Below are 23,586 nucleotides of genomic sequence, written 5' to 3'. Positions count from 1 at the left end.
CGGTTTCTGAAAAATCGCCGCTAAATTCAAAAATTATTAAATAATTTAAAATTAAAATTAAATTAATATTTGCGGCGGTTTTCAAAACCGCCGCAAAATTCATTAAAAAATTTAATTTAGCGGCGGTTTCTGAAAAACCGCCGCTAAATTCAAAAATTATTAAATAATTTAAAATTAAAATTAAATTAATATTTGCGGCGGTTTTCAAAACCGCCGCAAAATTCATTAAAAAAAATTAATTTTGCGGCGGTTTCTGAAAAACCGCCGCTAAATTTAAAAATTATTAAATAATTTAAAATTAAAATTAAATTAATATTTGCGGCGATTTTCAAAACCGCCGCAAAATTCATTAAAAAAATTAATTTAGCGGCGGTTTCTGAAAAACCGCCGCTAAATTTAAAAATAATTAAATAATTTATAATTAAAATTAAATTAATATTTGCGACGATTTTTCAAAACCGTCGCAAAATTCATTAAAATATTTAATTTAGTTTTCAAAAAAGAAATTTCCCCCCAAAACTTGCATTAATAATTTACAATTAATACTTATTGTATTAATAATTTATATTTTATAATTTGCATTAATAATTTAAAATTTTCAATTGCTTTGAAATAATAAGTAGTAATAAAATTTTTCCCCAAAATTTGCATTAATGATTTACATTTAATACTTATTGCATTAATAATTTACATTTTGTAATTTGCATCTTTATATATATAAAAGAATGATAGTTTTCGAAAAAGAAATTTCCCCCCAAAACTTGCATTAATGATTTACAAATAATACTTATTGCATTAATAATTTGTATTTTGTAATTTGCATTAATAATTTAAAATTTTCAATTGTTTTGAAATAATAAATAGTAATAAAATTTTCTCCCAAATTAATGATTTGCATTTAGTACTTATTGCATTGATAATTTACATTTTGTAATTTGCATCTTTATATATATAAAAGTAGGATAGTCTTCAAAAAAGAAATTTCCCCCCAAAATTTGCATTAATGATTTACATTTAATACTTATTGCATTAATAATTTACATTTTATAATTTACATCTTTATATATATAAAAGAATGATAGTTTTCAAAAAAGAAATTTCCCCCCAAAACTTGCATTAATGATTTACAAATAATACTTATTGCATTAATAATTTGTATTTTGTAATTTGCATTAAGAATTTAAAATTTTCAATTGTTTTGAAATAATAAATAGTAATAAAATTTTCTCCCAAATTAATGATTTGCATTTAGTACTTATTGCATTAATGATTTACATTTTGTAATTTGCATCTTTATATATATAAAAGTAGGATAGTCTTCAAAAAAGAAATTTCCCCCCAAAATTTGCATTAATGATTTACATTTAATATTTATTGCATTAATAATTTACATTTTGTAATTTGCATCTTTATATATATAAAAGAAGGATAGTTTTCAAAAAAGAAATTTCCCCCCAAAACTTGCATTAATGATTTACAAGTAATACTTATTGCATTAATAATTTGTATTTTGTAATTTGCATTAATAATTTAAAATTTTCAATTGTTTTGAAATAATAAATAGTAATAAAATTTTCCCCCAAATTATTGATTTGCGTTTAGTACTTATTGCATTAATAATTTACATTTTGTAATTTGCATCTTTACATATATAAAAATAGGATAGTCTTCAAAAAAGAAATTTTCCTCCAAAACTTGCATTAATGATTTAAAATTAATACTGATTGAATTAATAATTTGCATTTTGTAATTTGCATTAATAATTTAAATCTTTCAATTGCTTTGAAATGATAACTAGTAATAAAATTTTTCCCCAAAACTTGCATTTAATACTTATTACATTAATAATTTATATTTTGTAATTTGCATTAATAATTTAAATCTTTCAATTGTTTCGAAATAATATATACTAATTATGTAAAATTAATAATAAATTTTAAATATACAAGTTTTTCAATGCTAATTGTTTTCTATTAAATTTGCATGAATTTTATGAGAAATATTAATAGACAACTTAAACTATTAATTAAGTCATAGAAAAGTATCTATTTATTTAATATATTATTTTTATATCTTTATTCTATGTATATTTATATAATAATAAAATATGATAGTGAAATAAAGTATTTTGCCAAATGTCAATTAGTAGGGTTGTCAAGTATTAGAGTTTTTCAATACTAATTAATATTTAAGGTATCACATTTTTAAGACTATGGAAGAAATCAAAATTCATTTTTTTTAAATTTTGTTATTATTGAAAAAACTTATTCTTACTCATATTTAAGAGTTTTAATTTATATTTATAATTATAATATAATAAATAGAAAATAACGAACGTCTTTAAGTGAAAATATTATAGATTTTATAATATTTATTTATAAATAAATATAATATAATAAAAAAAATTTATAAGTATATTGAATTAAAAGTGTTCTCCATTAGCATATTGAATAGTGAATAATTAAGTAAACTTAAATTTTTTCAATATGATTAAAGATTAAAAAAATTATAATTATCAATTTAGTTAAAATTATTTAAAATAATAAATTTATTTTTTTATTTTTAAATTAAACTCTCCCACATATCACGCGGGTTCACCACTAGTTAAAAATTTAATTTAAAAAAATAAAAATAAAAATAAATTTAACAAAATTTTAATAATTTTAAAAAATATATAATTTTTTTATTTTTAATAAATTAATTTAATTCAATTAATTTATTTTTAATTTATTCCTTTATTCTTTTAAAAAATGATAAATTAATTAATATTTTTCTTTCTATATTAAAAAATATAAAATATAATTCTGAAAAATAGTGGTATATAATTTATATATGTAATTATATAACAAGGGAAGTTGGTAGATCAGGCGGTTTCAAGCATGCAATGGCATATGGGAGGTTGTGGGTTCGAAACTGGGGAAGGGGGGAGGCTGGAAATTTAATTTCCAGCCTCGCCACGTGGCGCGCGGATATGCGGCCACGTGGCTGGGCGGGTGGGCAACCATGTGGGCGCGGGCGGGTGAGAGAGTAAAATTTTTAATTTTATTTTAATTTTAGCGGCGGTTTCTAAAACCGCCGCTAAAATTTTAAATTTTAATTTTTTTTTAATTTTTTATTTTTTTTAAATTTTAATTTTTTTAATTTTTGCGGCGGTTGAAAAACCGCCGCTAAAATAAAAAATTTTAATTTTTTTAAATTTTAGCAGCGATTTTTAAAACCGCCGCTAAAATTAAAAAAAACCGCTGCTAAATCACTGATTTTGCGGCGGTTTTAAAACCGCCGCAAAATCAGTGATTTAGCGGCGGTTATTCCAGCGGTTGGTCAAAACCGTCGCTAAATGCTCCACGACGGCTGGTTCAGCGAAAACCGCCGCTAAATGCAAAAAAAACCGCCGCTAAATGCCAGTTTTTTTGTAGTGGCGGGAGACTATCTGTCTCAATTTTCTAATCTACAAAAAACATGTAAAACAAAAGACAATCAAGAATATCTTCGATATTCAAATCAATCTCCAGAAGAATATTTAAAAGTAATAAGAATATAGTTTGAGTGAAGTTCTGGCCACACCTCAATCGAATGAATCAATGTTTATTTATATAAATTGAGACTATCAAGTAAAAAGGTATAGAGTCTTTTATTAGGATTGTCTTTTAAACTTTCATTAAATTTTACTAATCTGTTTGTTTTTTTTTTTTTCTATAAATAACTTACCAATCTTTGAACTACACCCAAATTAATGTTTTTGATGTAATAACAATTTCAGTAACAAATTTTAATCTAATCTCTATATGAATTATAACACTCTTAATCCATATAAAAAGTTTATGTTAATAGATTTGATCATTTTTACACTTCTTACTTACCCAAATAAAAAATAAAAGAGAAGAGTTAAATACTAAAAGTGCCAAGAAATTATTAGTTAAATCAAAAGAAGGAGTTAATTATTATAGTGATTAAATGTAATTAATCATTTAATAAATAAATAAATAAATATTTCCCTTTCAACTCACGGAAAAGCATGTGAGAAGGGAAGCATATGCCGTGGAATATCCTAAATCATGAGGTCTTGCTGTGTGTGACCCATAACCAAGTAATATTTAAAATGGGTCTTAATTAATTTATTTAAAATAAAAAATATATATATAAATAAAACTAATTAGAGTTCATTTACATTCATACTCATAACATTATTATTATGTCTTGTCAAAATATAATTATTATATATTATAACTAAAAATCAAGTGGTGGCGCAGACTAGTGGTGCAGCGCAGGTGAAAAACTGAAAAAGAGTAGCTTGTGTGCGATGCAATGACGGAATAGCGGCAGCAAATTCATTGGGTTGAAGTAAAAAAAAAAAAAAAATCAAGTGCGAGGTTGAAGTTATTTGGAGTGAATTTTTCTCTAGTTTTGGATTACAGCCACAGAAAGTTGTAAAGATTTGCTAGGGAAATAATTTTCTGTATTCTCTATTATTAGCAATCTCGAGTGTGGATATTAAACTTAAATATGATTGTATCTTATTTTTTGATAGTAAATTTAATTCGAAATTTGGCCCATGATTTTTTTCTTTACACTACACTAAAGGGTTTTCCACGTAAAATCTTGTACCCATATTTGTGTCTATTTATTACTCGTGTTTGATATTTGTACACAGTTGATATTTAGTTTACACAATTAATTTTTGTTTGTGGCGCAACAAAAATATGATCAATGTATTATTATTCATCCGTGAAAATTAAAGCATCAGGCACGCAATCGAGGCGGTTGTTGAAATATTGAAGGGCTTTTAAGTTTTTACCACAATTCTGTCGCATAATTTGTTGTCAATGCTTTGCAGAATTATATGGGCTTATTTTCAGTTTTGGGATTTGTAATTTATGAAAAAACCCGAATGCAGTCAAAGAATTTTGTGAAAACTACTGCTGGCATGTCAAGCACATCCTTTCCATAGGTTTTTGTATGGTTAATAAACCTTCATTCACATGATCATATATCACAAGATGTTTATTATTTGTCTTCCGAGACCTACTTATGGACCTTTTGATCAGTAGATTTTGCCCATCGTAGGGTCGATCTAGCCAAAGCGTCCATGGGATCAACACATTTCTTGAGAAGAGGATCGCCTCGTGGCAAAACACCAAGAAATTCATCAGAAGCAAGAATGACACAGTTCACTGCCCGGACTAAAAGAACCTGAATTGCAATTCTTAGAAGATTCCTTGCCCCTTCCATGTCCTTTCTGTTCAATGCTACTATTGCAGGGATCACAGTGTGCTCCGTGGTCGCTTTATCGAGCAAAACCACCTCAAAACCCTGCAGATTTCCAATAGTAATCAGACCCAACACCAGCAATTTATCCGGCTAAGCACAAATATGCCTAAATATGTCCCCAAAAAAAAAAAAAATCTTATCAGAGCGAGACTTCAAGGAAAATATGGATGCATAAAGTTACCTGTCTCTCTAGTTGTTCCTGATAATAACCAATCATCAAAGCTGTATCTGCACCGAGCAGCCCAATCCGCGGATTACTCCCGGCTTCAAGAGGCTTCAGCTTAGCTTCTTTTAGCTCCCTGGCAACACAAACACCCGCACTAAGGAAAGGAACCGAGCATCCCTCTGAGACCTCGACAAGCCAGGCATGTGACTTGTGGCATGGCATGACAATGCAGTGAACTCCAGATTGCTCAAGAAACACCCTTTTAGACCTCAGGTTCTCAACTAGAGTATCTTGGTTTAGGTGAATAGAATTTTTGCATTTGGCAGGATGAAAAGGAAGCTGCCTACTTATATTCGGATCATTGCAAACGACGAAAGGAATACATTCTTCCCCAGTCTTTGAACTCCACCAAACCAGCTTCTCCAGGAAAATTAGAGTTGAGAAAACCGATGCTCCGCCGATGATGCCAACCGCATTGGCTTGGCCAAGAAGATGATTGGAACTCTTGCATCTTGTTAGAGCAGTGCCTGAGCTAGAATTCTTCTTATCTTCGTGTAGTTTTCCGCTTTCATCAGATTGCAGCAATATTATTGGAGACAACTGCATAGCCATGGATGGACTCCATCTAGTTGTGTAACGGGTTCTGATCCTTTTCCCGTTACTTCCGAACATTGGAGGGCAATTTAAAGTATGAAAGGACATGGTCATTCTTCATCAAACAACCCAACTTTTTCCAAAAGTCGAAGCTCTCTTGCCAGTCCCTTTCATCCTAAAAATCATGAAGTAGCCTCCTAATTCTCAAGGAGATTGAATTGTGTACAGATCTGAACATTCTCCGGAAGCGAAAAAGAAGGCGCGGCAAAGATCATATAATCAGAGGGCAATCTGAAAGGGATTGCACAATAAAACAGAGAGAGTTGATGCTCCCACTTACAGGGGGCCTAATATGTGTTCATTAATATTTGAGGTCCAAATTCCAATGGTGATATAACGTTGGGGAATCTTCATGATTGCCTTCCTATCATCACCTTTTGCTGTTGCTTATATCATCTGAGGGCCATTCAATGAAGAAGATATATAATTAATATCTTAGATATGAAACTAAATTCCACATGAAGACAAATATGTACCAACTTGGTCTGAAATTTTTATCTATATTTGAGAATGTGATAAGGATGTCACATGGCATGAATAACAAGGGAGACAAATCCTCAGTCTGCTACAGTGTTGTTGTCGTTGTTATTGTGAAAGGATCTCGAAGAGGAAAAAGGCGAATTTATGTGAGTTTTGAATCAAACGCATTCATCACGAATATTTTGAATATATGTAAAAGTTGCTTCATTTACTAACACACAACTACAGTTTCCAAGCCTCTACCCGTGATGATGGTTGATTTGAAGTCAGAATTTTAGGGTTTATTTTATTTTTTTTGAGTTCCCGGAGACCCGTTGCCGTCCATTCATGGCAGTAGTTTTCATAAATGGAAAGGCCATATATAAGACATAATTTGGCTTCTTCACTTTGAGCAATGAGCAGCCAACAGCTGGCCTAAGAAGGTTCTTCTTTTCAAGATATTTATAGCTGATAATTGTTGAGACAATTAATCGTTGGTTGCCATAAATGGAGGTGATCGAGGAGGATGAATCAGACACCGACACATGTATAAATAAAGGAGTTAGAATTTATTATATGGATCAGCATCAGCTTATTGTCAGCTTATTGGGCCATTCCCAAGTGGTCCAATTTTGAGCTTGAGCTTAATCATGCATGTCAAACCAGGTAATGTTATTTGTACAATTATTTTGATAATTGATTTGACAATTTATGTCAAAAATGATAGATCTATCCTTAATCTAAATGACTAATTTATCCTTAACTTATGATGTGGAATTTGAATACCCTAGCCACTGATAATCTCTCTCTCTCTCTCTCTCTCTCACTCCGATAATCTCTCCGGCCAAATTCTCTTTTACTGCAACATTTTTTTTTCGGGCCAAATTCCAATGTCAATAACTTTGATAATCACGGCCTCAACATAATTCGAGTTCGACTTTCTCTTCTTCTCTCTTCTCTTCCTTCTTCCTTCTTTGATTTTGTGTTTGACAAGAGATTTAATGTTAAATCTATAGAAATTCAACCGTTAGATCTTGCTAATTTTTGGGTATTTCGATCGATGGGGATAAAGATGTTAGATGATTGCCTCTGATTGTCGAAAACCACCGGGCACGATAGCCGATGACAATTGCCAATGTGTTTACGCGAGTATTGGGTTTGGTTGAAAATTTAAACTTAGATCTATAGAAATTCGGTCGTTGGATGTTGCTAATTTTTTAGTATGTTGGTCGATGGAGATGAGGATGTTGAGTGGTTGTCTCTGATCATCGAAAACCACCGACCACGGTGGTCAGTGGCGATTCACAATGGATTTTTTTAGTTTTGATCAAAAATTAAAAATCAAATCTAGAAAAATCTAACTGTTAAATCTAATCCATTTTTATGTATGTTAATCTCATTGAGTTGGCAGTTCTAATGGTAGATTTTGATCGTGAAAATTTTCGACCGACAACCACCGCATCGACCGATTGTGGCTGGTTTAGGTTCTTCATTGAATAAAATATTTTTTTCAAAATTTTAAAATAAACATGTTTTTTAATTATTATTTTTTTTTGAGAAATATTTTTTGATAAAAAAATATGTTTTTAAAAATTTACACTCAAAATATAAAATTAAAATATGAAAAAAAAAATCACCTTATTTCTTATTTGAGCATTTCCAATTTGACATTAGGTTAGTACATTAGAGCATTGTAAATGCTAATGACATTTTGAACAGTTTATGTCTATGCAATGTTAGAAAATTTGAGGATCTGATTATGTAATATCAAACTTGAATAATCAATGATCTAAAAGCAACATCATGAGTGATAGTTGTTGGTATCAAACTTGAATGATCAATGATCTAAAGCAAACATCACGAGTGATAGTTGTTGTACTTTTAACTTTCCAACTTCAATGTGTCTAATCTGTTATATCATTGAAAATAATTCTCAAATGAATCAATAGTTTATTTAAAAAACTCTCCAAAATACTTTGCTAATAAAATCATTTTTTTTTTTTTCTTTTCAGATTGTCTTGTGTTTAAATTCAGATGACCTAAATTAAAATATCATAAAAATATAATTTTTCTATATAATTCAATACTATCTTATTCTCTACATAAGTATAATCTCATTATTAACATTACATAAATATGTTTTTGGTGCTTATATTTTTAATTTAAAAAAACAAAAGCAATAATTAAAATTGGAAATCACACTAAGCAAACAAAAAATAAAAAATAAAAATCCTTCCAATAAGAGATGCCGGCATCAAAAGGGGAGGAGATGCCGGCGGTAGCGACGGGGAAGGAAACAACGATGGTAGCAGAGGGAGGAGGAGACATCAACAGCAGTGAAGCAGGTCGATCTAAATACATGAAAGAGAGAAAGACGGGTGAAAGAGACGCCGGCAGCAGCAGCAGGGGGAGGAGATAATGGTGGCAGCAAAGGGAGAAAGAGATGTCAGCTAGGTCGGTTGGAGCAGGTGAGAGAGAGAGAGTGTGAGAGACAAAGAGTAGTCGAGGGGCGAGTGGAGGTGAAATCGGCAACAATAATGGGTGGAGATGCTGGCGAAAACAATGGATGGAAATATCGGTGACAACGACGGGGAAGGAGACTGTGTGTGTGTGTGTGTGTGAGAGAGAGAGAGAGAGAGAGAGAAAGAGAATGAATGAGAAAGAATGAGTAGGTATTCAAATTATTGATTCACTAAGTTAATTTATCACGATATTTTGGTGTTAAAATATTGCGATAAATTGAATTGTTCAATCGATTGTCAAAATGATTGTACAAATAGCATTACTCATCAAGCCAACCAAACTTTTATGTCTCACAAGGATTATCTGTATCCTACTTCTAGAGTCTCGATATTTAGTACTCATTTACCAAAATTAGAAAAAAGAAAAAAAAAATTAGTTCGACTCTTTGTTAATTTGTATAGTGATAAATTAAAATAATTTTTGAAAAAACTATACATATATATGTGTGTATTTAGTTTATGTATAAAGTTAAGAAAATATATTTTTCTAATTAGAAAATGTTTTTTCTGTATATTTTTGAAAATATTATATATCTTTATGGTTAGAAAGGTGTAGTTCTCTATATTTTTGAAATATAATATATATTTAGTTTCTATAAAGTTTAGAATATATATTTTTAGTAATTAGAATATGTGTATATTTTTTATATTTTTGAAGATATTATATATATATAGTTTATATATATATATATTCTTTATAGTTAAAATAGATTTTTTGTAATTAAAAATGTATTTTCTGTAATTAAAATATATTTTATAGAAGGAAGAGAGGAGAGAGAGAGAGAGAGAGAGAGAGATAAGAGAGATAAAGTGGAAAAAGGGAGAGTGGGCAGAGAAATTAGAGGTAAAATGGTAAATTTATTAATTTTTTTAACGATAAGTGTGATTTTTTTCCATTTTAAATACTTTCTTCGACAGTTATGGAGTTATTAATTTTTCCCTTGCCTTAGTAAAACACTGTCTTCAGTCTTCCCACTTAATTCTTGTTTGGGACGCCCTTTTGCCTTAATAAACCATATATATGTTTGGAGTTTGCTTAATTTATTTATTATTGATCATTTTTTTTTTTATTTTCTTTTTAGTTGTTAAATGGTTGTGATTTTAGGGCAACAGCAGCTAGCTAGCACCCACCCCAAGCAAGCAACCAACCAAGTTAATTATTTAAAATGAAGAATGAAAGATTTTTGGAAGAGCTGCTGCAACATCAAATACTACTAATAATAATAACTCTAATCAAACTGCGGAACATAACATGCCCATGCCCATACCCATATTATTAATTAGCAAGACAAGGAAGGCATGCCCATATATATAAAATTACAATCACTTCTGATGACTCTCTGCTCTCTCTTCAATTATCATTTACAAATTCAAGAAACAAATCATTAGCAGCACAACAGTAGATCTCATCAAAGAGACCACTACAGCGGTGCTGCATATTTTTCAATATTATTTTTATTTTTTCTTTTCTTTTCTTTCCTTAATCGACGACAGCTCTCTCAACTTTGGTTCTGAAAATTAAAATGTACACTTTCTCCATTGAAAAGTAGAGGAAACAGCCCGTAGAGTGGGTCACGAAAGAGCCGAAGCTTGAGCCCACTATGCAATGCCAGGCCGGCCCATACACCTTATCAAACTCCTGCATTCAACCAAGTCCAAAACTTAAAATTCATTGTACCTACAAATTAACCCAGAAGGGAGAGACAGTACTTCAGAGAAAAAGATATATTCAAATACCAAACTAGCTAATTGTTGCATGCTTCTAATTTTATATAATTAATTTATAATTTTCCAACTTTTGTATGATAATCAGAACATGATTAGATCAAAACATATTGTAATTTAGGACAGTGTTTGATGCTATGTACAGATGGGATGGTCAGTACAATTCAACCTCTCCATATATATATATATACACACACACACATAAACCAAATTAATAAGGAATCCAAAGCGATCAAATGGCAGTCATTGGTGATTGTGCTGTGATATCTTATGCCAGGGGCATGTGTTGGCCAGAACCTCCTGGTCACCCAACATCTCCATGTGCAACATGCATGCAAGACTCTCTCCCTCTCTCTCTCTATATATATATACACAAAGAGAGAGAGAGAGAGAGAGAGAGAGTTCCATGAACAAAATTTCAAAGCATTTCTTGACTTGCTATTGTCTCCATCTATATACACCTTATGGAGTCCCATGCATGAGTGGAACTTCAATCTTTAATTACTATCAGCGCTAATCCAACTAGCTAGGCAGCGGCGGTACATATTGAGCTCCAAGTTTTTTGAGTCTAAGAGTTTCATATGCATTATTTTGTTCCTATCTTGTTTTTTTTTTTTATGTTATTATTAATTTGGTTAAAAATAAATTAATTAATAATATTACGGATCTTGTTAATATTATACAAACAAGATCCTAATTAGATGTAAATTGACAGAGATCCACGAAACCTAACTTTATAACTAAGTCAATAAATATTGAGTCTAATCTCGTTCATATGTATATATACAAAGATGCTTTACTTACCTTTTTACTTTCAAATTAAATTATATATATATATATATATACATATACATATATCAACTTTTGGAGGAAAGAAAATCCAAAAGTAGAGGGCGGCAGAATAATTGCATTACGTGCAATCACGGTTGTGTCCGTCTAGAGGCAGACCAGACTATAGACCGACGATCGAGAACAGAAGAGAAGAGAAGAAAACAAAAGAAAGAATCATGAAAAAACGAACTTCTATATATCACGTACGGATATATACCCAGAAATGAAGAACGAATTAGACAAACATAATTAAGGATTTATACGAAGAACAGACAGAGGGTCTCACGTACATACGCACCTTCTTAATGTTAAAAGCCATGTGTTTAGAGCTGAACTTGTCCAAACCATCAAAACTCCTTCTTGCACATCTAAAAGCATGCACCTGCATCCACCCTGGCATATCCGTCACAAGAACCTTCACCTGAAGAAATGCGGCCACCGCCGCCGCGTCCGTTTCTACGTGCGACACCGATTTCCTCCCCTCCGCTGCCTCGCCTCCACCGTCCACTGCCCTCCGGCCGCCGCCATGCTCCCGGTTCTCTCGATAGGTTTTTGATCTCCCTAGACCCCAGTAACCGCGTGACACCACCTTCTTCACCGCCTCCAGTGGTGTTGAGTCCGCTTCCGGCTTCCCTTTTCCGGTGTCCAGCTTGTAAACATACTTGACTCCCTTCTTCTGGGGTTCCATAGCTTGGATTGAAGTTAATTTGGTGGGTAGGTGTTCAACTTAAAAAGAGTGCAGTTGGGGCTCAAAAAATATAACACGCATGTGCCACCGGTCATTTGGATTGTGATTCCTTTATACCTAGCTAGTGAGGCAGCTAGCACACTCAGCGGCATAAATATAGTACTGATCCGCTTCTTTGCCCGCTTCATATTTTAGCATCTTAATTTTTATTCTAAGTACAATTTTTAATAAATTTTTTTTGTAATTCAATAGTGCAAATTAAATCATGTCTTTGTAAGATGTTATTTGTTTCTTGTTGGCAGTGTTTCTTATGAATGATTTTACACTACGTACATGTCGACCTTAACTTTGTTTTTTTTAATAATTTTTAACTCTTAGGATTAGGGGCTTTTTAGGATTCAGAAGTCCCAGAGAGATAGCTTCACTTGAGTTTCAGAATCGACAATTAACGTCTCTCAATAATAATTATATGTTAAAAGCGATTAATAATAATTACGATAACATCACCACACTAAATTATTTTAATTGTATTTTATTTTATATAAAAATTCTATATATATATATATAAACATCATTTTTCTCAGTAGTACGTATAATCACAAATTATAAGGAAAACTCTAGAGGAAAATGACTTCCCCCAAGAAACTCTTTAATATATATCATTTTCGTAAACACGTCTAGGGCACAGGGCTAATAAAATAAAGTTAATTAGAAAGTGGGGTTGATCATAGATTAAGCAGCAAACCATGTGTAGTGGCCTAGGGATGGGGAGATAATAAGAAGATTGGAATTGAGAGAGAGAGAGAGAGAGAGAGAGAGGTCTGATTTAATGTATTTGATATTGACGGAGACATTAATGGACGTTATGAAGAGTTGCTTGTGGTAGTTGCAAGGCATATTTGTCCGCTAACGAAGCTGTTAGTAGACAACAGCCAGCACAGAGGGAGGACCCCTCCGACTGATCCACTTCCCATCGCCTTCGATCTCTGATGGCTTAATTAATCCTACTGTAGTAGGCGTCATTGCTGTACTGTACTTGCCCCCTCCCCTCATAATTGCTTTGATTCAATCAATTAGTATTAATTTCACGTACGTCTGCCTGCCTAGCCTAGCCTATTCATCATCATCATGGAATAATTCTCCCTCGCTAAAATAGTTGTCACAGTGTTAATTTGTTCTTTTTTGAATACGGGTATTGTCTGCTTTTTTTTCTGAGGGAAGGGCGTGGTGTGGGGTGGGGTCTTAATTACTTACAAATCTTAATTTTTCTTTTTTAACTTACATGCATTTTTTTATCAGATTCCTCTTTCATGACAAAACATCTTTAAAAGGGATTTTGCATGAGTTTTTGTACGCCAAAATTAATACATTCAAAAGTTGCTTTACAAGAAGCATTGAGTAAGTAAAGTCGTCGTTAATAATTTTTTCAATCGCTTATTTATTCAAGATTAACATGTTCTTAAACGCTACTAAATTTGGGGTACAGGATATTCTAAAAAACGTTACTTTACTTAAAGAAATGTTTTCACCATTTTTCTCTGCTAGCTGTCAATATATAGATTTTTCTACATTTGTAAGTTTGAAAATTAAGCTTGGGATTTTCCACACAAAAAAAAAATAAAAAATAGCAGGAGTTAAGAAAACATCGGCAACATCTATATATATAGTTTAGTAAATTGTAATATTCAACATCTATTTCATAACATGTATATTTTTATTTATTTTTGTCTATAAGTATATATTTTTATTTATTACTATATATATATACCAATTAACAAATCAGATCTAGATAAAAATAACCTTCAAGAATGTAAATGTTCAATCCACCAAAAGCAGCTGCAATCAACATAACCTGTGTTCGACGGACTTGCATTCACCGATGATGAAGAATTAAATAAAAGTATCGATTTGATCTTATTATTATACTTTAACTTGTATATTTTTATTATTAGAGTTTTATTTTTAAATTATATCTTTTGTTTTTTCACTAAAATTAAAAAATTATGTCCTTGAATAAATTTGGTACCTACAAAGTTAATACCCCACCACGAGAGGATAAAAAAAGTAGCCAACTTAGGGTAAAAAAAGGTAAATTAGTCGTGGAGGAGCTGCTTTAAATATTTATTGAAGGACCACCCTTGAACTTAGGGTATCTTCTTTCCTAGTATACTTAGAAGAGCAAAAGTAGCCAACTTTAGAGACTCTTCACTCTAAGCAAGCCTACAAATTACTTCTTAAAATAGGGTTATATTGGGAACAGTAATTTTAAAGCATAACTAATTACTTTAATATTAAAAGAACATATAGCTAGATATTTGTACACATTTGTTGGAGAGTAAAATCAAGTAAAAGTCTTGTCCTCAATAATAAGATTTCTGTCAAGTGATTGAAAAATCACAACTATAATTATATAGAATTTCAAAAACAGTCTATATTATATACAAAGAGATCATGAATCCTCCTGAAATATCTTACCCTCGTGATTGTAATTACTCTGAAAATTAAGTCTTAGCTAGATTTATTGAGCCCATTTTATGAGACCCACCGCTGGGGAGTAGAATAGCCATGGTCTTAATTCTTGTGGGCCTAGCTCATGTCTAAGTATGGGCCTGGCTCATTGATTTTTGAGATTAATTTTCATATCCACATAATGGAGAATTTTAATTAATTAATGGGAAAATTATACGCAGTATTTTTTGTCATTACTTAACCCTAATTAAATATTCATAAATAATCTCGTATTATTTTTGAAATATAAAAAATAATTTTTGAAATCATATCAAAACTCAAAAATAATTTTCTCTTGGAAGAATTTTAGATGGGTGGGTATCAACGTATTAGATTATCCAAAATAATGAAATTGTAACGTGGGTCAGGTGTGTTGGTTGGTGATGAAGATTGCTACTCCATAAGCAAGATGGTCCCTTACCATGGGAACGCATCTTCTTAGTGCATCTATTTGTAGGACAGTTGTGGGGTTCCAGGCAATGCATTCAATTCCCACCCCCTCCTTCTCCCCTTTTTCTGGATGTCTGCGTGCAAAAAGAACGGCACCCTGCACCTGCTGCTGATATATATATATATATATATATATAGTATAGTCCTTCTGTTGTGGCCAATTTTAGATACCTCCGAGTATCCGCACCGCACAGCACATTTATACCGCATTTTATTGTGTTATATTGCAATTATTATTATTATTATTGTATTGTATCCCTTGCTTTTGTACCCCAATTATCCACTTTAATTTTCACACCACATTTAAGAGTGCTGTAACAATCGTATTGTGTTATTGATTTTTTTCTTTATCATCATTAAGCGATCAAGAGTCAATGATTTTTTTACGATGTCTTATAATTATAACAAATTGATAAATTTAATTAATAAGTCATTAAAATTAAATGTTATTTTTAAAATTCTAGCCAATCTAAGAGGTCAGTTTGTCTGTGTGTGTGTGTATGTGTTTTTGATTGATTCAAGTTAAAGGGTGAGATTTGGGCAGTAGAGCTTTCAAATACAATTGAAGCCCAATGCTAGAGTTGGGCCTATTTGGGTATATACAACAGAATTAGGCCTTTCCGTGAATGGGTGGTGGGTTGAGTCCATTTGGGATTCAAATAGACGGCTAAGTTTTCTCACAGTTCTTGTAAATATTTATCTTAAGATGTAATTTTTTCCACTTATAAAAATAACATTACTTGATAAATTCAAATAATAATTATTATTATAGTATTATCTATTTATTTTTCATTTTTTTGAGATCTTAATTTTAATGATTACATACTTATTTAACAAAAAAATATTTTTTATTTGAAAACGTTGATTTCTACTCTCTCATGCTCGGCCTCGTCAAATGTGAGTTGATTGAATGAAAAGAGAAAGAGAATCAGAATAGAAATATAGATGACTTCATTGTTTATTTTATTTTATTATTATCTTTGCTACTCTTCTTTTATTTTTGATAGAATAAAAATAAAAGAGACTCTTCACCACTTCCCTCTCCGTCCATCTCGATCTCCCTCGCCCAAACCCCACCCAGAATTAACGCTCACCATCGTCACTCCCATTGCAATTTTGAGCTTCGACCACCATTTTGAGACTCTTATTCACCCTTTAATTTCCTGCTTCGGACGACAGTGAGTTAGAACCATCACTCACAATCTCCTTGTCTGTTCAATCTCTATCTCCGATCCCTCTCGGTCCATCTTGATCTTCCTCTTCGTTTGTCGTTCTAGTCGCCGTCTCCGAATCCATCGCCTCTCCAACTGCTGATTTCGAGCTCTAGCTAATCCGTAGTTGCTTAGCCATGAAAAAAAGGAAAGGGAGAATGGAATTTTGTTTTTTTTTTTTTTTTTTGATAGGGAGGTTGTAACTCAAATCCAACGGTTGCCTTTCATCCACGGAAATTGAACGGCTGGATGCTTCAGAAGGGCTTGAAAGAGGGAAGAAACAATTATTTTGTTTGGGAGATATTTTGAAAGAAGAGAGGAAGGAGATTGGAGAGGGGAATTAGATATTTTGAAACAATTATTTTGCTTCCTTTATGAAGTTTTTATTAAAAATTAAATATCATAATTCTTTCATACCCTTTTTATTTTTATTTAAAACTCCCAAACAACACCATAAGCAAATTTCAATTTTTTGTAATTAAAGATCCAAACAATTAGTAACATAACTCTCCATCTCCTCTCTTTTCCTTTTCCAATAATCCCTCCTCCCTTCCTAAAACTCTCAAACATAATCTTAGTTTTCATTTCCTCTTTTCTGTTAATGCATCATTTTTCTAAATACAAAAAATAATTTACAAATAAGCAATTATATAGATACACACAAAAAATGCAGGTAAATTACTGAATTTTATATTAAAGTATAAAAGTGTTATTGAATTTCAATTCGTAGTCAAAACAATCATTGAATTTTAATTTAATATACAATTTTATAATTACTGTCAATTACGATAAAAAAAGACTAACGAAATACTAATATAACGTTATTAGCCATATCAATATCTTGTTAGTTTTTTTAATAATAATTAACAGTAATTATAAAATAATATATTAAATTTAAATTTAGTAATCTTTTAATTATAAATTAAAATTTAATAATTTTTTTTATATCTTAATATAAAATTAAGTAATCATTTATGCAATTTAACTCAAAAAAAAAAAAAAAAAAACTAGAATGAGCATGGGCTCTCCAATGAGAATTGAAGAGGAAAATAATCGCGCAACCAGTGGCCACCAAGCCGTTACATAAGGAGTGACGGACGTCAATGTCAGGTTCACAGACGCAAACTAGTTTACCATTTCAGTCGGACTCTTCAACTTCAACTAAGTGACGTTCATTATTTAATTGAGGGGGGGAACATATATCATATCATATATCACTGAACCTGTTACATTTTTAACTTCACCCTTTTCCTCTCAGCCCACTCTCATCGTCCAATCTATAAACTACGCGACACCCACAACACCACGCACGCGACAAGACACCATTTCACCGAACCCTTCTAGATTTTATATATATTATATCAATATATTTATATGTTTATAATGATGATTTATACTATTTGGCGGATCTGCTGCTGCTGTTGCACGTTGCAGCTGATGAGGGAGCATGATTGGACGGCGTTGCCTGCCAATGGCACCACCGGAAGGTTGTCGCAGTTGCAGATTTCGATCATCATGCCGTCGGGGTCGTGGAAGAAGAGCTGATCCACGTAGATTCCACCCTCCTCCACCCTGCTCTTCAAGTACTCTATCTCCATCTCCTTCAGCTTCTTCTCCACTGCCGCCATGCTCTCGCACTGCCAACCAGGTCAATTTCATCATTTCACGCTCTCAACACAGACCCACATACACATATATATATAGTTAATTATATGATGATATGCATATATATATTCATTCATGCAGAGAGATGGATGGATACGTACTTGGAAAGAAATGTGATTATCTTTGGGGTTGATCTGGTTAATCTTGGGCATGTTTTCAGGATCTTCGGATTGGAGAAGATGGATGCCTATGCCATAACTGAATAACCTGCGCGCGCATATGGATATGTATCAAAAACCAGAAGAGCAATATTATTAGCGAGAGAGAAGATCAAAGGGTCTATATATATATAATTATTTCTTGATGATTATCACGTTAATTAATTTCAACAGTTTTAGTTGGATGTATATATATATATATATAAGCGTGTATGTACGGTACCAGGCTCCATCAAACTCAAAGGAATTGGGCCTTCTGACGGGGAAGAAGCCAAGAACGTTCTGGTAGAAATCGAGAGATTTCTCGACCGATCGACAAACAATGGAGATGTGATTCAGGGACTTCAAGTGTAAAGGGTTTTCCATGCTGCTTCCAATCGTCATCATTTTCTCGATCGATCGCTTCAAGAACTAGCTAGCAAGAAATTCACAAGGCGGGCAGTACTGATCCACCGAAGATGAGACGAGAAAGAAAATGAATGAATTGATCAATGGAATTGAAAGTCGTGAGAGAGAGAAAGAAAGAGAGAAGGATCTAATTAATTGGGGATTTCATGGGAGTGAAAGAGAGGTATATATTGAGAGAGACAAGTGGATGGACGTCTCTTTCCAATTGCAATTGAAATTGCGTGTGAGATTCCTCTGCTTACTCCTCCTCGAGTCTTTATGAGTATCACCACATAGGCGCCACGTCATATTATAATCTAAAATTCAAGCTGTCTTTTGGGATTTGTTTCTTCAATTTGACACGTCACAAAGACATCTCACTTATCCATAGTCGTCTCATATTAATTGTCTTTTATGATTTGTATGTTAACTAATGAGCATATTTTCACTTACAACAACCACAACAACAACAAACAAGGTTTAATTTAATCCCATTCTATGAAATTGATTATTCTAAAATTTATATTATTTGATCCCACTAACTTTCAATTATCAAATGACATCTTCCTCAATTCCTCAATCCCTCAATCCCTTGAATGAAGAAAAAAAATATATATATATATATATATGTGCACACCCAACTGGACTGAAGTAATATTTTTTAAGAAAGATTGCAATAACTGGTTATTAATTATAAAAATTATCTCTCACGTTTTAAAAAAAAAAAATTTAATGGTGTTTTTTATTATTAAATAAAGAGATGAAATAATTATTTTTTCATTTATTCTTTTTCATATCTTATTTGATTTAAAAAAATAAATAATAAATTTATCGTGGACATGAACATTAATGAAATCAATAAATTCAATTTCAACGTGCAATGAAGCTAAATGAGTTTATTGCCTACATTCATCTTAATCTCAAATTTGAGTTTGAATATAAGGGAGACATATCCTTACACTACTGACATGGGGCTACTGACAATAATGGAGGGAGGTTGGTGACATTGGAAACATCTATGAGAGTAGAAAAGAGAAAGAAAAAGAAGAAATTAGGAAAAAAAAAAGATGAAAAGAATAGTGAGATGAATAAGAATATTTTAATTATTTTTAATATTTAATTAAACTTAATTAATGACAAATGAGAAATTTTACCATAATTTTAAATCTCTTGCAACTTATTCTATTGTGAAACATTAAGTATAATCTTTATAATTATTTTAAATCTTAAAGATCAGGGTTGTTATTTTTATAATATTTTATGGCTAATCCTTGAGATACTTTTTTTCGGGAGTTCTACTTGATCCCATAATTTTTGATATAAAAAATAAATGCAAGTCTAATATACAATACAGCCCTAATCTTGTAGAGTGAGTTGGAAGACCTGGGGGTATGCATTAGTTTGGTTAGATCGAACTAAATCAATTGAATTGGTCGGTTCGATTTAGTTATTAAAAGATCACTTATTGGTTCGATTAATTTTAACAAAAAAATTTAGTTAATTTTATCAATTCAGTTATTTCAGTTGGATTAACCAAATAAACCGAACTACACCCCCCCAAACCAACGAACCAAATAAACCCACCCACCCAGCGCGGCCCCCCAAAAACCCCTTCTCCCCTTTAGTTCAATCTTCTTTCTTTTATTTCACCCATGCCTCGCCCTTACAGGAGAGAAATCTCCTTTTTCTTTTCTGTCGGCCACCCCCTACCACCATCCACGGCTACCATCACCACCACTATCCCTCAGAGACGAAGACGAAGGTTGGAGAAACGAAAAATGAAAGGTCAGAGAGATCAAAAAGTCAAAGACGGAGGGCCGACTGGTTGGCCCTTTGTTTTCAGCCCTTTGTCTCCTTTCGAGTTACCGACGCCGACGCCGACCTCTGCATCTGAATCCGAACTCCCATCTGAGAGGTCGCCTCACCTCGAAACCCTATGTTCCTAACGCTCACTCCAAATCTACTGCTCGACGTTCATCTCTGGATCGAGCAGCTAACTGTTATTCTTTTTCTTCGCTACAACCTTGAGGTTAGTTTCATCTCCAGATTTGTGCTTCTTCATCGGCCATCGGTACAATCTTGAGCTACCATTTTTTCTTGTTTTTGTTTCTCTTATCATGTTCATTTAATCTTATTCTGTGTCTAACTCCATGCATTCCTCGTATATGTTCGGCTATATGGTAGTCAATTTTTGGGTAGGTTTTTGGTTCAGTTAGTTTAAATTTAAAATCGATTACTTTGGTTAGTGTAGTAGTTTTGTTTAATTATTTATTTAAGGTCGATTCGAATCAGTTAGTTAAAATTAGACGATTTAATTCTGGAAAAATGCTAGAGAGCCCAACGGGTTTACTGAAAGGAGGCAAAAAGACCATTTTACCCCCATGCCTTGCTCTCTCCTTCCCTCTCCAATAGATTTCCCCCATGCTCTGCACGTCTCCCCTGCCTGCTATGGCCGTCGCTCGCCTCTCCACAGCGCCTCACTGTAGTCGCCGGGCCTCGTCTTGCCAACAGTTGTTGCATTGATTGTCGGCAATGGCGATGAGGTGACAGAAGCGAGGCCGGGCCACTGCAGCGAGGCGCGATGGAGAGGCAAGCGACAGCCATGACAAGTAGGGAAGACGCGCAAAGCGAGGGGGGTAGTGGCCCGCTTCGCAAATTTACAAAATGAGCGGGGACAAAATCTTCTTTTTGTCTCCTCTTTGTGAACCGCTCAGTAGGCCTGTTGAGCCACGTAAAACGACTTTTAATTCGATTATAATATGTTTTGGGAACATGATGTGACAGTTAAATAAATTTATTCATTGGAGTAGCAGATTATCTATAGACTTCATTAATTTATGACGTGACAGTTGCAAATTGCTAGTTGCTAGAAGTCAAGAACCATTGAGAAATTTCCAGTACAAACAGGAGTACACGAAGTAAATACCGGCTCTGCCCGCTTGGGCATGGCCCCACCAAACGACATCCAAACTTAATTAAATAATTTAATTAGTTTGACATGAAAGCAACAACATAGTTTTTTTACTAATTATCTCAGCTGTCTCAACAGACACCCTCACCGTCCAGGGCCAATCCAAGGTTAGATTGGATTTTATATCGTGTCGGTTTTAATCTAGACATTATAATATATATATATATATATAGGTTTGATAAATTTGATGTTGGATTCGCACGTCAAGCACTTCTTATTTTATTAATATCGATGTGGCAACCTCTCAATACGAATACCATTTTTATTGTCCATATTTCTTATCTTATTAATATTGGTGTATCAGTCTCTCAATGCGAACACCATTTTTATTATTCATATATAATAAGTATTATAATTTTTTATTATTTTTTTAATTTTTTATTTATTTCACGCAATCTATTACCCACCTATTCTTTATATATCAGCTTTACGGTGTTTATTTATTTAGTTGTCTGTGTCAAAGGACGTGAACTAAAAACCAAATTCAGGCAAGATTTGAGGAGGGAGAGCGAACTTACCCCCCAAGTGTTGATAGAAGCTTCACAATGCAGCGAAGACATCGATAGGTGCATGCATGAATTGATAGCTTCTTAATTTGGGGAACTATTAAATGATGGAGTCATCTTAGTAAAAAATATATATATATATTAAATGTTGGGTTATTATATAATTAATAAATTAATGTAAGCCTGAATCATCATTTGTCTGTCGACTAGGATGTCTAAAGGGACTGGCTGATAAATTATTAGTGTGGAATTAAGTTATAAAACTATTGAATCAACATCAAAACATTTTTGCATCACAACAAACTCTCTCACTCAAAATTAAAATTAGTAATTGAAGTTAATTTTAAAAAAAAAAAAGAAAATAAAATTGCACCTACCTGCCTGCCTCTGGTCTGGCCAGGCCTCACCTGGCTGGGGATCAAAATGCATGCACGGCACGGGAGGAAAGAAAACAAAGTGAGGTTGTCCTTTTCTTTCTAAAAATCCAAACAGGCTGCAAGACAAGTCTTGGATGGACGACCTTTAGTGAGGTGTCGCCATCAAGTCGATCCCGGCTGGCTCCCAAACGCCGCATGCGTAAGAGAAACCCAACTCAAAACCGTGTGTTTATTTATTGAATCAAATTCGCAATTGAATTCCCGACGGGACGAGTGTCGACAATTAGTCAGTTCGGTAGCCAACTAACCAAAATGTTAAAATTAAATAGATTGAAGTTATTTAAAAAATTCAACTAAACTAATTAAATAAATTAAGAAATTAAATAAATCAAAAATTGAACTGATAGAAAAAAAAAAAACAAATCAAAAAATTGAAAAAACTGACAAAACCAAAAAAATTGAGAAATTTAAAAAAAAATTAAAATAATTTTCAACCTTACTATTACCGCCAGCCATCGAGTCGACCCATGATTTCAATAATCAGAACTCGTTATCGAATTCCCCCAAATGCAGTGATTCATATATTCAAAAGTGAATTTGATCCAACGATTAATTTTTTGTAAATTTAAAATTAATTTTCTTGTCAAAACTTATGTTTTTGAAAAAATATCGTCAGTCATCATTTACGATAGATTCCGACTATCAAAACTAATATAGATTAGCGTTGACTCAACAATTCACATATCAAAAAATCAAAAAAATTTAACTGTCGAATTTCAATATATCTAAGTTTTAATGTTCACCACCACATTCGTGTGTGCATATACCAAAAAACTGAAAAGGTTGCTGAAAATCTTACTGAATAGGCCAAATCTTAGATGTCATAAATCATTGAAGGAAACAAATGTGGTGTTTAAGGCGATGGTGGTTGTGAAGGCATCGTCAATGGGGCGAGCAAGGTGGTGCAATGGAGCTAGCGGCTTGTGATGGGAAAAAACAATCACAAAGAGAGAGAAGTTGGTAATGATGGGATACGGCTG

The 23,586-nt window shown here is 32.5% G+C and overlaps 3 protein-coding genes across 4 annotated transcripts; all 3 read right to left on the bottom strand.

Annotated features, from left to right (window-relative positions):
• Positions 1-4,884: 4,884 nt before the first annotated feature.
• LOC127795380 (uncharacterized) lies at positions 4,885-6,396 on the bottom strand. The gene is made up of 2 exons (XM_052327025.1): positions 5,450-6,396; positions 4,885-5,310 (listed from the first exon to the last, which is right to left on the bottom strand). The coding sequence occupies exons 1-2, from the start codon at positions 6,140-6,142 to the stop codon at positions 5,023-5,025; spliced, it is 981 nt and encodes a 326-aa protein (XP_052182985.1). The 5' UTR covers positions 6,143-6,396; the 3' UTR covers positions 4,885-5,022.
• Positions 6,397-10,245: 3,849 nt separating this feature from the next.
• Positions 10,246-17,489, bottom strand: LOC127795592 (uncharacterized). Of its 2 annotated transcripts, none has more exons than XM_052327372.1 (2): positions 11,924-17,489; positions 10,246-10,708 (listed from the first exon to the last, which is right to left on the bottom strand). In XM_052327372.1, the coding sequence occupies exons 1-2, from the start codon at positions 12,311-12,313 to the stop codon at positions 10,550-10,552; spliced, it is 549 nt and encodes a 182-aa protein (XP_052183332.1). In that variant the 5' UTR covers positions 12,314-17,489; the 3' UTR covers positions 10,246-10,549. The 2 variants fall into 2 exon arrangements, with proteins under 2 accessions (XP_052183332.1, XP_052183333.1); XM_052327373.1 differs by having other exon boundaries at positions 10,627-10,747.
• Positions 17,490-17,632: 143 nt separating this feature from the next.
• LOC127795593 (glyoxylase I 4-like) lies at positions 17,633-18,862 on the bottom strand. The gene is made up of 3 exons (XM_052327374.1): positions 18,529-18,862; positions 18,249-18,354; positions 17,633-18,119 (listed from the first exon to the last, which is right to left on the bottom strand). The coding sequence occupies exons 1-3, from the start codon at positions 18,690-18,692 to the stop codon at positions 17,874-17,876; spliced, it is 516 nt and encodes a 171-aa protein (XP_052183334.1). The 5' UTR covers positions 18,693-18,862; the 3' UTR covers positions 17,633-17,873.
• Between the last annotated feature and the right edge of the window lie 4,724 nt (positions 18,863-23,586).

Source organism: Diospyros lotus, chromosome 2, assembly GCF_014633365.1.
Source record: "Diospyros lotus cultivar Yz01 chromosome 2, ASM1463336v1, whole genome shotgun sequence".
In the NCBI taxonomy this organism is placed as follows: Eukaryota; Viridiplantae; Streptophyta; class Magnoliopsida; order Ericales; family Ebenaceae; genus Diospyros; species Diospyros lotus.
This window is presented reverse-complemented; position numbering and strand designations above follow the sequence as displayed.